This window comes from Podarcis cretensis, assembly GCF_951804945.1.
Source record: "Podarcis cretensis genome assembly, chromosome: 15".
Classification (NCBI taxonomy): Eukaryota; Metazoa; Chordata; class Lepidosauria; order Squamata; family Lacertidae; genus Podarcis; species Podarcis cretensis.
Window position 1 is genome coordinate 7,207,201 of NC_137185.1, and position 12,537 is coordinate 7,219,737.

General features: G+C 47.0%; 1 protein-coding gene and 1 long non-coding RNA gene across 3 annotated transcripts in view; one reads left to right on the plus strand and one right to left on the minus strand.

Moving 5' to 3' along the window:
* The window catches only part of TADA2A (transcriptional adaptor 2A), a 31,494-nt gene that overhangs the window by 13,544 nt on the left and 5,413 nt on the right, over positions 1 to 12,537 (plus strand). For both annotated transcript variants that reach the window (XM_079955757.1, XM_079955758.1), the window contains 5 exons: positions 2,007 to 2,050; positions 3,861 to 3,971; positions 7,904 to 7,975; positions 9,613 to 9,745; positions 10,679 to 10,722. In XM_079955757.1, coding sequence (XP_079811883.1) covers positions 2,007 to 2,050; positions 3,861 to 3,971; positions 7,904 to 7,975; positions 9,613 to 9,745; positions 10,679 to 10,722 — 404 coding nt within the window. The remainder of the gene's footprint in view (positions 1 to 2,006; positions 2,051 to 3,860; positions 3,972 to 7,903; positions 7,976 to 9,612; positions 9,746 to 10,678; positions 10,723 to 12,537) is intronic.
* The window catches only part of LOC307204358, a 49,842-nt gene continuing 39,361 nt past the window's right edge, over positions 2,057 to 12,537 (minus strand). The window contains exon 3 of the long non-coding RNA XR_013833634.1: positions 2,057 to 3,862. This is a non-coding gene — a long non-coding RNA (uncharacterized lncRNA). The remainder of the gene's footprint in view (positions 3,863 to 12,537) is intronic.

The following is a 12,537-nucleotide window of genomic DNA, read 5'->3' on the forward strand; positions in this document are numbered from 1 at the left end:
GCCTGGGTGAGGAAGAGGCGGAACAAGGGGGTGTAGAACGCAAGCACATCCAGTGAAGTTTCTAGGTTTAGAGAGGTGGGTGTGCTAGATCCACAAGCACGGCATGATCCCATCAGGTTTGAGAGACCCTGGGGTAGAAAGAAGGCAAGGAACAGGGTGTCCTACGCAGGACACGGCTGCCCAAATAGGTTTTTTCCCCCTTTAATCTATTTATACAATTTATGTACCACTCTACTACTATAGACTCTTAGCAGCCTACAAATATCACAATACCAAAATAAAAATAAAATTCAGTTAAAACGTTAAAATCAGACTTGAATTAAAACATTCCAGCAGCTTTTCCAATCAGGAATAAAGATGTAAGAAAACATCATGTGCACTTACAGGTGCCTAAACACTGGTAATTCTCTATGGTTTTAACACAGAGTAAGGAAATGCCAGGCCCTCAGGCCTGGAATCTTATTTCCAAGGCTAAGTCATGCAGTAGAATATGAAGTAGGGTAGGAATTAATTAGCATCTCCTGCTAAAGGAGTAACGTCGATGTCCCCAAATTGGTGCTTTTAAAAACGTTTGCGCCTTTTCCGTGCTATCACGTTGCCTCTATTTATAGAAAGCTGCAAGCTACATAAAAGGTTTATAAATACCTTCCCACTGCCCTCTTGGTGTTGCAAATGAAAACTGCTTCCAAAGGCTGTCTTTCTGCTTACTTATCAGTTGGGTGTCTCTTTAACACGCACCTCTTTCTATAGCTATTTATCATTGCAATTGCTCTTCGTATCTCCATAAAAGTGTGCACAAAAGCAAAGACGAACAAGAAGTTTTGGCCAGTTTTGGGAATTATAAATAAAACAGGTTTGGTCCCCAGCCTCTCCTTAGCCAGGCCTTCTCCTAGCAAGAGAGAGAAATGCCATGGGGGCAGTCATAGTGCTGCTCTGTGCAAACACGAGGCAGAGCTATCATTGCGCCTTTACAGTTGTGGGAACACGTGTGGAAGCAGTTGTATTTGCTACAGTCAACCAAGGGAGAGGCTGTCTACAGGCCTGTAGATATATGCTGCTTTCATGGACTTGGGAAGGTATCTTAGACACTGAAGCCTGATCTACACAGTAGCATGTGATAGTGGAATGTGCAATAGCACTTTGAATTGCAAGCATGTAAGGAGGTTCACATTTTTGAATGCTCTCTCATGTGAAAAAAATTCCCTGCAAGCAGAAATCTAGCACAACAGGAGAGGTATTTTATTTTTTTTACCTGGATGCCATTTAAAGACAAAACAGAACATGGGTAGGAACTTTAAAAACAGTGTTTTCCATCCTCGGAGACCGAACTGTCGCAGTCATGGGAATGTAGGGAGCTGCCTCACCGTTTGACCATCTAGCTCAGTATTGCCCACACTGACTGGCAGCAGTTCCTCAAGTCAGAGGCAGGGAGTATTTCCCAGACCCACCTGGAGCTGCTGGGGCTTGAACCTGGGACCTTCTGCATGCAAGGCAGACCCTCTACAGCCCTTTCCATCCTGCCACCTCAGGATTCTAGCACCTCACTGATGCTTGTGTAGAGAAGGCCTCTCACCACACCCTGAAGACAGCTGATGTGTCTAAGGACAGTCGTACCTTGGTTGTCAAATGCCTTGTGACTTGAACATTTTGGCTCCCGAATGCCGCAAACCCGGAAGTGAGTGTTCCGGTTTGCGAATGTTCTTTGGAACCCGAACGTCTGACACAGGTTCTGTGGCTTCTGATTGGCTGCAGGAGCTTCCTGCAGCCAATCAGAAGCCGTGCCTTGGTTTCTGAATGTTTTGGAAGTCGAACGGACTTCCGGAATGGATTCTGTTCAACTTCCAAGCTACGACTGTAGTCCTAAGAGAAGCTTTGCCTAGCCTTTCCTGGAAAATATTATTAACGAGGAGATTCTAGGAATTCCCAGGATAACTTTTCTGTTGCAGGATTGCTTGTTTATAGTTGGGCAATGGTCCTAATACAGGCTGTACCTTTTTCAATTACAGAATTATAAGAGACCACGGACTCATCAACCTCAGAAAGTTCCAGAGTGAGTATCTCGGCTGTCAGCCTTAATGGCTGTGCTGCCTGGCTAAAATTGGCCTGAAAGGATGCTGCCTGATTCACCCTTTAAATACCTCGGTGTTCCTATTTTCTGTTTATGAAATTACCTCTGGGGGCAAATAGTGGTTCTGGCGAATGTTCTGACTCTGCAGCATTGGGGCTCCCCTGGATTAGACCAAAAGTTTGTCTAGTCCTTCATCCTCTTTCCCACAGTGTCCAACCAGCTGCTTATTTTATTTGATTCATTTATATATATGATTATTATTATTTTTGCCTGCCCTTCACCATAAGCTCCCAGGACAGGTTATAACAATATATGTACAATTATAAAAACCGAAAAGAACAATATAAATTTCGGCAGAAGAGGTGGATCCTGCAAAACAAACATACTTTGTTGAAGGCCAGGGCAAAGAGGTGCAGCTTCATTGCACAACAGAAGCTGTAAAGTGAGAGTGCTGGATGTGCCTCTATGGGGAGGGAATCCTCCACAATCCCACAATTTAGGGGTTGCCTCGGAGAAAGTCCCCAGGGGGTGCCATTGCCCGGACTTCTGAGGGTAGCAGATAAACCAGGAGAGCTCACCCCACCCCTCTGCAGAGCTCAACACCTGAGAAGGTGTGTAGAGATGGAGGTGGTTTTCAGATACTTGGGGCCTGCGTTGTTTAGGGCTTTAAGCATTTATGGTAGGCAGGCAAGCAGAGCATGTGAACAACAGCTCTCTCCTGCTATAGTCACCCAGTGACTAGTATCAGAAGGGTAGTGCCTCTGATTCTGCCAGTAGTATATGGCTATAGCAATGGTGGGATCTTATCAGCCTCTTGGATGGGAGGCCATTAGAAGCCCATGCAACAGCAGCGTATTAATCCATTTTTTCAAAAAGGCTACTTAAAATGCATGTGCATTTTTGTTATTATTGTAACTGTTGTTATTAAGCTGGAGACAAAACACCCAATAGCCACATACTATGGTCACCCACACCTTTGGCCTGCTGGGACTGTCATCTCGGTATTAACTGGTCCAGAATGGATGGATTCTGCTAAGCAGAAAAATGTCAGTCCATTCCTGATAACTCGCAGCCCCAACATCTGCATGCTTACAAGGTTTAATACCTGTGCCCCACATAACCAGATGTTGTGTTGGTGTTGCTTGAACTGAGCAGCTGCAAATTTTTAAGAGGTTTGAGAGGAGGGGTTCTACAGGTAGATACATGAACACACAAGCAGGCTAACACCATGGAACGCATTTCAGTGATTGAAAATAGCACTGGAGGCTGATCCATTAGGGGAAATGGCACACTGCCCCACCAAACTCAGTCCCCCCCCCCCTCAGCCAGGCCCCCACCTGCCTGCCTCCCTGCTTAGTTACGGCCAGTTTCGGGGTGCCACCACTGCCCGCCCACTTTCTTCTCCTCCTTAGTCTCTCAGGGTTGCTGTTGTAGAAACCAGCAGGGAGGAGGAGGGCAAAACTGGAATAAGTCGGTCCCCCTTGTCATTGGCCCTGGCTCTGTCTACCATTGGCTTCCCTGCCTTCTGCCCCACCAGTCCCAATGGGCACCAGCCACCACTGGAAAATGGACCAGAGCCCTGGAGAGAACCCATTTAAGGAGAATAGTTAAGAATAAATAGCCACAAATCGGGAATTTTCAGCTAAGCACACGATCACTTCTATCTGACCTGCGCATGGTTCATGGACTCCACCCGAGAAGAGGCAGCATCGCATTCGTGGTGTTTCCTTGAATCTGCATTTTTCTCCTTTGCTAACAAAGCAGCCTTCTGTGTCCTCCCCTTGTCTTGCAGTTCTGGAAAGAAGGTACCCAAAAGAGGTTCAAGATCTTTACGAGACCATGAGGCGCTTTGCAAGGATCCTGGGACCGACGGAGCACGACAAATTCATAGAAAGTCACGCATGTAGGCATCACCTGGTCTTCTGTCTTTTATGCTTGTGTTCCTCTTTCACGTTGCACCATTCTAAGGGTCACACATGAATTCTCTCTCTATATATATTAGCAGTAAAAGTCCCCCTCCCCAAATATCATTGGTATATACAGTTTCCACCGCAATTGTGGTACAGTAAAAAAGGCAGGAAATTGTGAAACCTTTTTATTGAATCGGCCCCTGTGCTTTTGGCCCTCCAGATGTTGCCAAATTGCCATCACCCCTGGCCATTGACCATGACTGTTAGGGCTGATGGGAGTTGTATTTTGGTAACATCTGGAGAGCTGAAGGTCCTCCACTCCTGCCATAGCGGGATGCAAGCTTTAGAGCTGTGCCAAGCCCTTCAAACAGGCATCCTCAAACTCGGCCGTCCAGCTGTTTTGGGACTACAACTCCCATCATCCCTAGCTAACAGGACCAGTGGTCAGGGACGATGGGAATTGTAGTCCCAAAACAGCTCGAAGGCCAAGTTTGGGGATGCCTGTCTTAAAAGAAGCACAGCTGAGTGTGGACACACATGTTGGCGCACACACAAAATAGTTGGTGCATGGGATTTGGTTTCTTTTCGTTGCTTGAGTGATGGATTCTACTTACCAAGTTTTTAGCATGGTAGTGGGCAACCAGATGTTGCTGAACTCCAGCTCTCATCAGTCCAAGCCAGCCTGGCCAATGGTCAGGGATGATGGGAGATGAAGCCCAGCAACATCTGGAGACCAACAGATGTGTGTTCGGTCCTGCCCAGTCCTTAGCATTTCAGATATAAAGTACACTCACCAGTCTGGCTATTCCAGCTGCTTCAGTTAGAAGATCAATAGTGGCATTATAAATAGCTTTATTACAGGCTGCTTAATAGCCGCAAAGTCTGTCGAGGGCATCTTAAGGTTTTATTTCCAAAAGCACATCTCGTAAGGAAGACCGCGGTGTGGAGAGGAGTGGCCAAACCTTTGGCCTTCCCAGCTCCCATCATCCCTGTCCCTATTGGCCATGCTGGACACAGATGCTCCCGACCCCTTCTTTTAGGACAGGAGATCAGCAAAGAAAATGGGTTGAGAGAAATGACCACACACAACCTGTTCTGTCATTGTTGAACAGATACTTGAGGGAAGGGATCAAAACCTCCTGCTTTGCCCAGTGACTGATTTGATGCAGTTCACAAGTTTGTTCCGACTGTGACAGCTATATTTGTTTTTTCATTTGCCCAAGCTAGTATGCAGCAAATACCTGCGTTGGGGTTTTTTTTGCATGTCTTGAAGCAAAACTCTCATGTATATAACACAGTTGTGATTCATGTCCCTGGAACAAAGCAACAGGTTTCTAGGCAGTAGTTGCTGACACATGTACGTACACACAACGTCTTGTGCAAGGTGTTGTGAAATTAACCCAGTTGTCCAGAGTAGAGAAGCTGGCCCTCATTCAAGTACAGTTACTAATTGGTCTCGGCTTTGAATAAGGAACAGCATAAGCACAAAGGAACCACCCACAATTTAAGCCAAGTCTCTGCACTTTTACCCCGAAGGAAACAATGCAAAGTGATATATGAAATCGTTCTACCCTCACGGAAACCAAATCAGTTTTGCAGATAACCACCCCAAGCATGTGAATGTCACTTTTTTGTAGGGGGAGGGATAAGACAGAAACAGCTGTAGAAATGAGGGACTCTGAGGCTCCTGAACTTCAGGAGTTTTGCAGCCCTCCAATGAGTTGTTTAGGGACGCAGGTGGCGCTGTGGGTTAAACCACAGAGCCTAGGACTTGCTGATCAGAAGGTCGGTGGTTCGAATCCCCGCGACGGGGTGAGCTCCCGTTGCTCAGTCCCTGCTCCTGCCAATCTAGCAGTTCAAAAGCACGTCAAAGTGCAAGTAGATAAATAGGTACCGCTCCAGCGGGAAGGTAAACGGCATTTCCGTGCGCTGCTCTGGTTTGCCAGAAGCGGCTTAGACATGCTGGCCACATGACCCGGAAGCCGTATGCCAGCTCCCTTGGCCAATAAAGCGAGATGAGCGCTGCAACCCCAGAGTCTGCCACGACTGGACCTAATGGTCAGGGGCCCCTTTACCTTTACTAATGAGTTGTTTTATTATTAGAAAATCTGTCCCAGAAAGCACTTGCGGCAGAATTTCAGCAAGATTTTGACAAGGCTGCCACTAAGTGTCAAGTTGTGGGGATCCCATGACTTGGCATCTTGTTGGAGGCTTTGCCTTTCAAAGGTGCCTCACTCTTCCATCATCTAACCACTCATCTAGTTTGCATAATTAACAATCTTTAATTGGCCTCTCTGCATTCCAGCAGAGGCAGTTGTAAACGATTATTCCCCTCTACATTTCCTCTTATTTCTGTTTGATGCAACGCCCGCATCAACAACTTCAAAGCTGTTTCTGTGCTCCACGCCAGGGACTTTTCACAGAAATGGGCGCGGCAGTTTCTGCATAGCTGTGGTTTTATTGAGATCTAAAACTTTTCTAATTAGTTACTTGGGAAAGGTTTTTTTTTCCAAAAAAAATTAGCTCATAATGTCTCTTAATGTGATCAAGTGCAGGTGCTGCTCATGTCTGAAAATGGAGCAATCAATAGGCCGGTTTGCCCTCCTCTTCTCCCCTTCCCTGACACACCGCCATTAATTGCTTGGAAGCAAATAAACATTAAGAGTAATAATAATAATTTTAGCATTTATATATAGCACTTACATAGCACTTCAAAGAACTCCGTGTGCTTCATAGACACATGTAATAATTATATATGCCTTTCAATTAAAAAACAAACCTTCAAGTAGTTTACAAATAAAGCCACTTTTAAATTTTTTTATTAAATTTATATCTCACCTTTATGGTGACATGCCTGGCTTTCTCCCTCTCCAGATTATCCTTACAATATTGTGAGGTAGGTTAGTCTTAGGACCTCAGTCCAGTTTCTGGCCAGAAAGAAACTAGGGAATTTTCAACTCGGCCTCTTAGCTTTTGCACACCGTTTTTCACTCATAAGGGTATACCATATTCTATAAGGTGTAGCGCAGGGGTGGGGAACCTCAGGCCTGGGGGCCAAATGTGGCCCTCCAGGCTTCTCTGTCTGGCCCTCAAAACTCTCCCCAAACCAAACCCCTCACTGTCCCTGGTTCACACCCCACAGATGTGCCCTTGAGCTCTGACAACACTTCTACCCAACGGAGGATAGAGAAGGATGTGTGTGTAGAAATTAGCCTAGTGTATGAAGGCATTTTTTACATTCATTGCTGCACCCATTTTGTTTCTGTCCCTACTCACCACTGGCACATGGTCCCCAGAAGGCGACGCAGCCCTCAGGCTGAAAAACTGTTTCCCACCTCTGAAATTCATTTTTTCAATCAGTTTTACAAGAAGCTGCTCTTCCAAAAACTGGTGTTTAATCCCCGTTCGAGACAGCTATCTCGGACTTGTCACATTTCTACCTTGCCTGGCTTTCCCATCTCTTTTCTCAGGCCCCGGATTGGCTCACAGAGACCCGGTTTCCCCTTTGTCACTTTCATTAACATGTCTGCAGCTACTTGGCTCCCACACCAGCTTTCCGAGAGACTTGTTGCATTGAAGTACTTCAGCAGTTGTCTCAGCCTGTCTGCCTCTCCCCATCCCCACGGATGCTCTCACCCAATGGAAGCATCGTAGATCTGAGTTCCTTTGTTAATGGATGTTTATCCTGTATACATGGGGGGAGCGTGTTCCCCACATTTACACCAAAAAATGAATATAAATAAATGCCTTTTCAAAAGACAGCTAGAAACTTGGTAGGGCTGAAATTCTGAGGGATCCAGACTCGACTCCAGCTACCGCATTACGTACGAAGAGCCAGGGTTGTATAGTAGTGGATAGGGCACCCAGGGGTGACCTTTTCCCATTCCTTTTTTTTTTTTTTTAATGTTTCTGTTATTCTACCCAGTGGAGTTTGAGCTGCGAAGGGAAATCAAACGACTTCAGGAGTACAGGACAGCGGGGATCACCAATTTCTGCAGTAAGTACATGCTGAATAAATTAGCCATGGCTGGGCTGCTGTGGCACTTAATTCAAAGCAGAATGTTATCATAAGTAATTTCCATCCGAAATATGTTCATTTGCGTGTCAGTCCGTTGTACTTTTGGGGGTTGGGCAAGCAGCAATTTGAACTGCTTTGAATCCCTTGATTGTTTAGGGAACGCCTCACAAGGCAAATGGCTGGATTCTGCAGCGGTGACCAGTTCTGAATGCGTTGGGGAATTACCTGTTTGACTCATGAATGCAGGAGTGCCTTTCATCAGAGGGAAGACTATATCTACCTGCCTAGTCATCAGAGTCTAGCTTCCTGCTTTGGAGAAGCAGGGAGAGAGACAAACCTCTCTGCTGTGTCAGCAGACAAACTCACATATCATCATCATTTTATTTCCTTGCTTGTTTACACATTTATACACCATTTCATGCCAAGATGACTTCTGAGTGGTTGCTTTGGGCTTTTTGATTTTGCTCATAAGACAGGACAAGCCTAGTCAAGCTGTCTCTTGAATAAGGAGCGCGTGGTGCTGTGGGTTAAACCACAGAGCCTAGGACTTGCTGATCAGAAGGTTGGCGGTTCGAATCCCCGCAACGGGGTGAGCTCCCGTTCCTCGGTCCCTGCTCCTGCCAACCTAGCAGTTCAAAAGCACATCAAAGTACAAGTAGATAAATAGGTACCGCTCTGGCGGGAAGGTAAACGGTGTTTCCATGAGCTGCTCTGGTTTGCCAGAAGCGGCTTAGTCATGCTGGCCACATGACCCAGAAGCTGTACGCCGGCTCCCTTGGCCAATAAAGCGAGATGAGCACCGCAACCCCAGAGTCGGTCACGACTGGACCTAATGGTCAGGGTCCTTTTACCTTTACTAAGCCTTCAGATATTTGAGACCCCCCTAAGCAAAGCTGGTTTTCGTGACAAATTATCCCTGAGTAACTAACCCTGAGCTCAGTTCAATCTCAAATTGAAAACAGGTCAGTAATTCACTGGCAGGATGAGAGACCCTTGGCTCTTGCAGCTGGTTATGTAAATCACCCCCCCAAAAAAAGCCTCTTTTATCTGACCCTTGGGACACTCCCTAGCTCACATCCTCTCCTGGCTGCTTTGCACCTAGAGTGTTTTTGCCTGGCTGGAATGTGTCCTTGAACTCTGATAATGCCTTGTTTCCCTGGATGGAGGAGAGGGGTATGTATATGTGTGGAACGTAGCCCACTGTACAACTCCCAGCCTCCAAATACATTTATTGCCCCGCCCACGTTGCCTCTGGCCCCGCCCACCATTGGCATGTGGCCTCCAGAAGACTGAGCTGAAGGAGATGCGGCCCTCGGGCTGAAAAAGTTCCCGCATGTAAATTATTGCTGCTAGAACTAGCAAATGCTGGGATTTCCCAGCACTGCAGCATTAGGACTCACTGGTCAATGTCAACATCTACCACACTTGACATCTAATGTACATATGGTTTGTATCCAACATCAGCCCTTCTCGGGGCAGAGTCACTGGAAATGCATGGGTCTGGCTAACTTGGGTCCAAAGCTGCTTTGCCTTCTTAGCCTTCTTCGCATGGCTCAGCTGTCTGTGGCAGTTCGCTTGTCTGGTGAGCCATATCAACAATTGTTTTCTTGGCGCAGGTGCAAGAACATATGACCGGCTCAAAAAGACCCGCGAGGAGGAGTGCCTGAAGCGCACAATGCTCTCCGAAGTCCTCCAGTACATCCAGGACAGCAGTGCTTGTCAGCAGTGGCTCAGTCGGCAAGCGGACATGTATGTCAACCAAAAAGGAGGGTTTGGGGGTGGTTGTTTTTAGTGAAACCAGAGCAAAATTGGCACGGAGCAGCTGTTTCGTAAACCCAGAATAAGCAAATGGGTGTGTGGTGTGGCATAATACAAAAAAGTAAGTGGTTGAATCTGCTTTTAGGGATCTTCTGTGTCAATTTTGCCATGAAATATCTGCCCAGGACCAAGATTCTCGTTAATGAAAGAAAGGTGGAGCTAAGCGACTTTAAGAACATAATCTGGTAAAACAGGAATTCATGTTTCCTACCCAGGTGGGAGCGCCTGTTCTGGGAAAACCCAGGATAAGCCTTGCCAACCAGAAACATATATACTCTCTCCCAAAGTAATAATAATAAATAATAATAATTTAGCCCATTTTCTGTCTTCTGAGAATTCAGCAGACATTTCCCACGTGCTTTCCAGTATAACTTGTTTCTTACTTTTCATGAAATCTCTGTGCCTTCCCTATTATATATTCCGGGCCCTTTCCTGCACTTTTGCCTGTCACAATCCTGCCTTCTAGTAACGCTGGCGCAGGCAACCAGAAAGTTTCGAGGCACACGCCCCAAGCCGAAAGCCCCAGAGATGGCAACTCTGGAGCCATTGAAGGCTGGTATCCTCAGCCATCAGGGCCCCACTGCTACTCTTGAGCTTGCTCATCCAGGCAGACCACCATACACTTGCAGAGGGGGGTGCAGCACTAGACTTTAGGCCAGAGCTCTGCCCATTTAAGGGTTGTCCCACCAACCTCAGCGAGGGGGTGGAACCAGCACAAGATAGGCCCAGGAGTATAAAATAGCTCAGCTGAGATTGAGATGGGGGGGGGGCTTTTTTGCACGTGGAAAAAATGTGTGTGTTACCTATTCTCGTGCCACATGAGGCTTATTCACAATACGTTTTCCTTTAAAATTTCATTTTTAGAGATTCTGGCCTGAGTCCCACAATGCCGGTAACCTCAAATTCAGGTGAGTGCTTTCCAGGCTCCGCCCACATTTCCAGCCCTTGCACCAGTTTCAGTGCTGTTAGAAATGGGGAAAACAAGCCATACCCATTAGCTGTTAATGCACTACTAATCCCACACCACCCTGTTATTAAAAGGAAGGACTAGGTTGCTGCATGCTGGGCAGCTGCTGATTCCTCCCACCCAAACTCCTTGCTGACCAGGAAACAGGCATCGGAAAGCCACCAACTGCAGCAGAGCAGGGGCCTCTCTGAGGTGCTACCCCTGGGATAGGAAACCTCTGAAGGTCTATTGACTCATGGAGTCTATGGTACAACATTCCTCAGCATCTCCAGGCAGAGCTGTCGTAGGAAGAAGCCCTGCCCGAAACCCTGCCAATCAATTCAGGCAGTTCAGAATAAGTTCAGCATAAGGCTTCCAAATTTCCTAAGCTCCCAAGTCTTTGGCAGCCAGCGTGGTGTGGTGGTTAGAGTGCGACCTGGGAGACCAGGGTTCGAATCCCCACTTAGCCACTTGAAGCTGACTGGGTGACCACAATCTCAGCCAAACCTCCTTCACTGGGTTGTTGTGAGGGTAATCTGGAGAGGGCGAGAACCATCCTGAGCTCCTTGGAGGAAAGGAGGGATATAGATGCAAGAATGAATGGAATAAACGAGCCAAAACAGAATGGTGGGAGAACAAGCACACAAATACACACACACAAACAAACACACACCCTTCTCTTCCAGGGTCATGGGCTCAATCCTGGCTTGACTTCTTTCAGTGCTGGCATCCCATGGCAAAGAGCACTTCACGTGTTGCAATCAGGCGTGTGGCTGTCTGCGCATATAGGGGCTGTGAGCTGTGTCTCCAGCTCCTCAATTTGCACCTTCCTGTGAAGAGCTCCCTCTGCTGTCTTTTCCCCAAATCAGTGGTCCGTATGCAATATTTGATGGTGGAGCTGGAGCCAGGAACATATTAAAAGACATTAGTAGTTAATGCTGCTTTAGGGGCCCTCAAGATGGAGGCGAAAGGGAGGCTGCTTGAATGTGGGTACTATTGAAAAAAACACACACACACACACACACGAGATTTCTCTCTTGACAGCTTGTTTTCTAATAGGGGCTCTTAGCCATTACTCGGCTGCAGATTTCCAGCAATTCCATCTCACAAGCCTGAGCTTCAGTGTGAGTAACGCAACCACATTTCAGCTCTGCAGCCTGTAACTTTTTCCACGCTGCACGCCTCAGAGGAAAGGTGGCCGAGCCTAATAGACATGTCTCTGTCACCCATAACTGCCCCACTTTGCACAGTGTGAGGGTTAGGTGTGGTTCAGGTGCATTCACAGCTGAATGTGCCAGGTGCAAATCCGCACTTAAGCAGCTGAGCAAATTGCACTTCCCTGCTTTTGCCTGCAGTCCTGAGCACATTTGCCAGGAATTGCATACCGTGAAAACCCAGCGGCACTTACTTCCTGGTAAATACACTTAAGTACCATTGAGCTCAGTGGGGCTTTTAACTGCTGAGTAAATAAACACATTGATAGGGATTTTTTTATCCTGCTCAGTCCCAGAGGCTGGAGTAGCTTGCAATCAAAAGCTATTATGCAGAGCAGGGGAGGGGAACATCTGGGCCCTCCAGATGTCACCGGACTACAACTCCCATCATCCCTGACCGTTGGCCATGCTGGCTGATAGGAGTCGGAATCAGCAACATCCAGAGGGCCACAGGCTCCCCATCCCTGATAAAAAGCAAAATCCAAGTAGATTCAATGTTGAAGCCCATTCGGCATCTAATTCCCCATCAGTTTTGAGAGTCCTCATCCTGGTCACAGCAACCC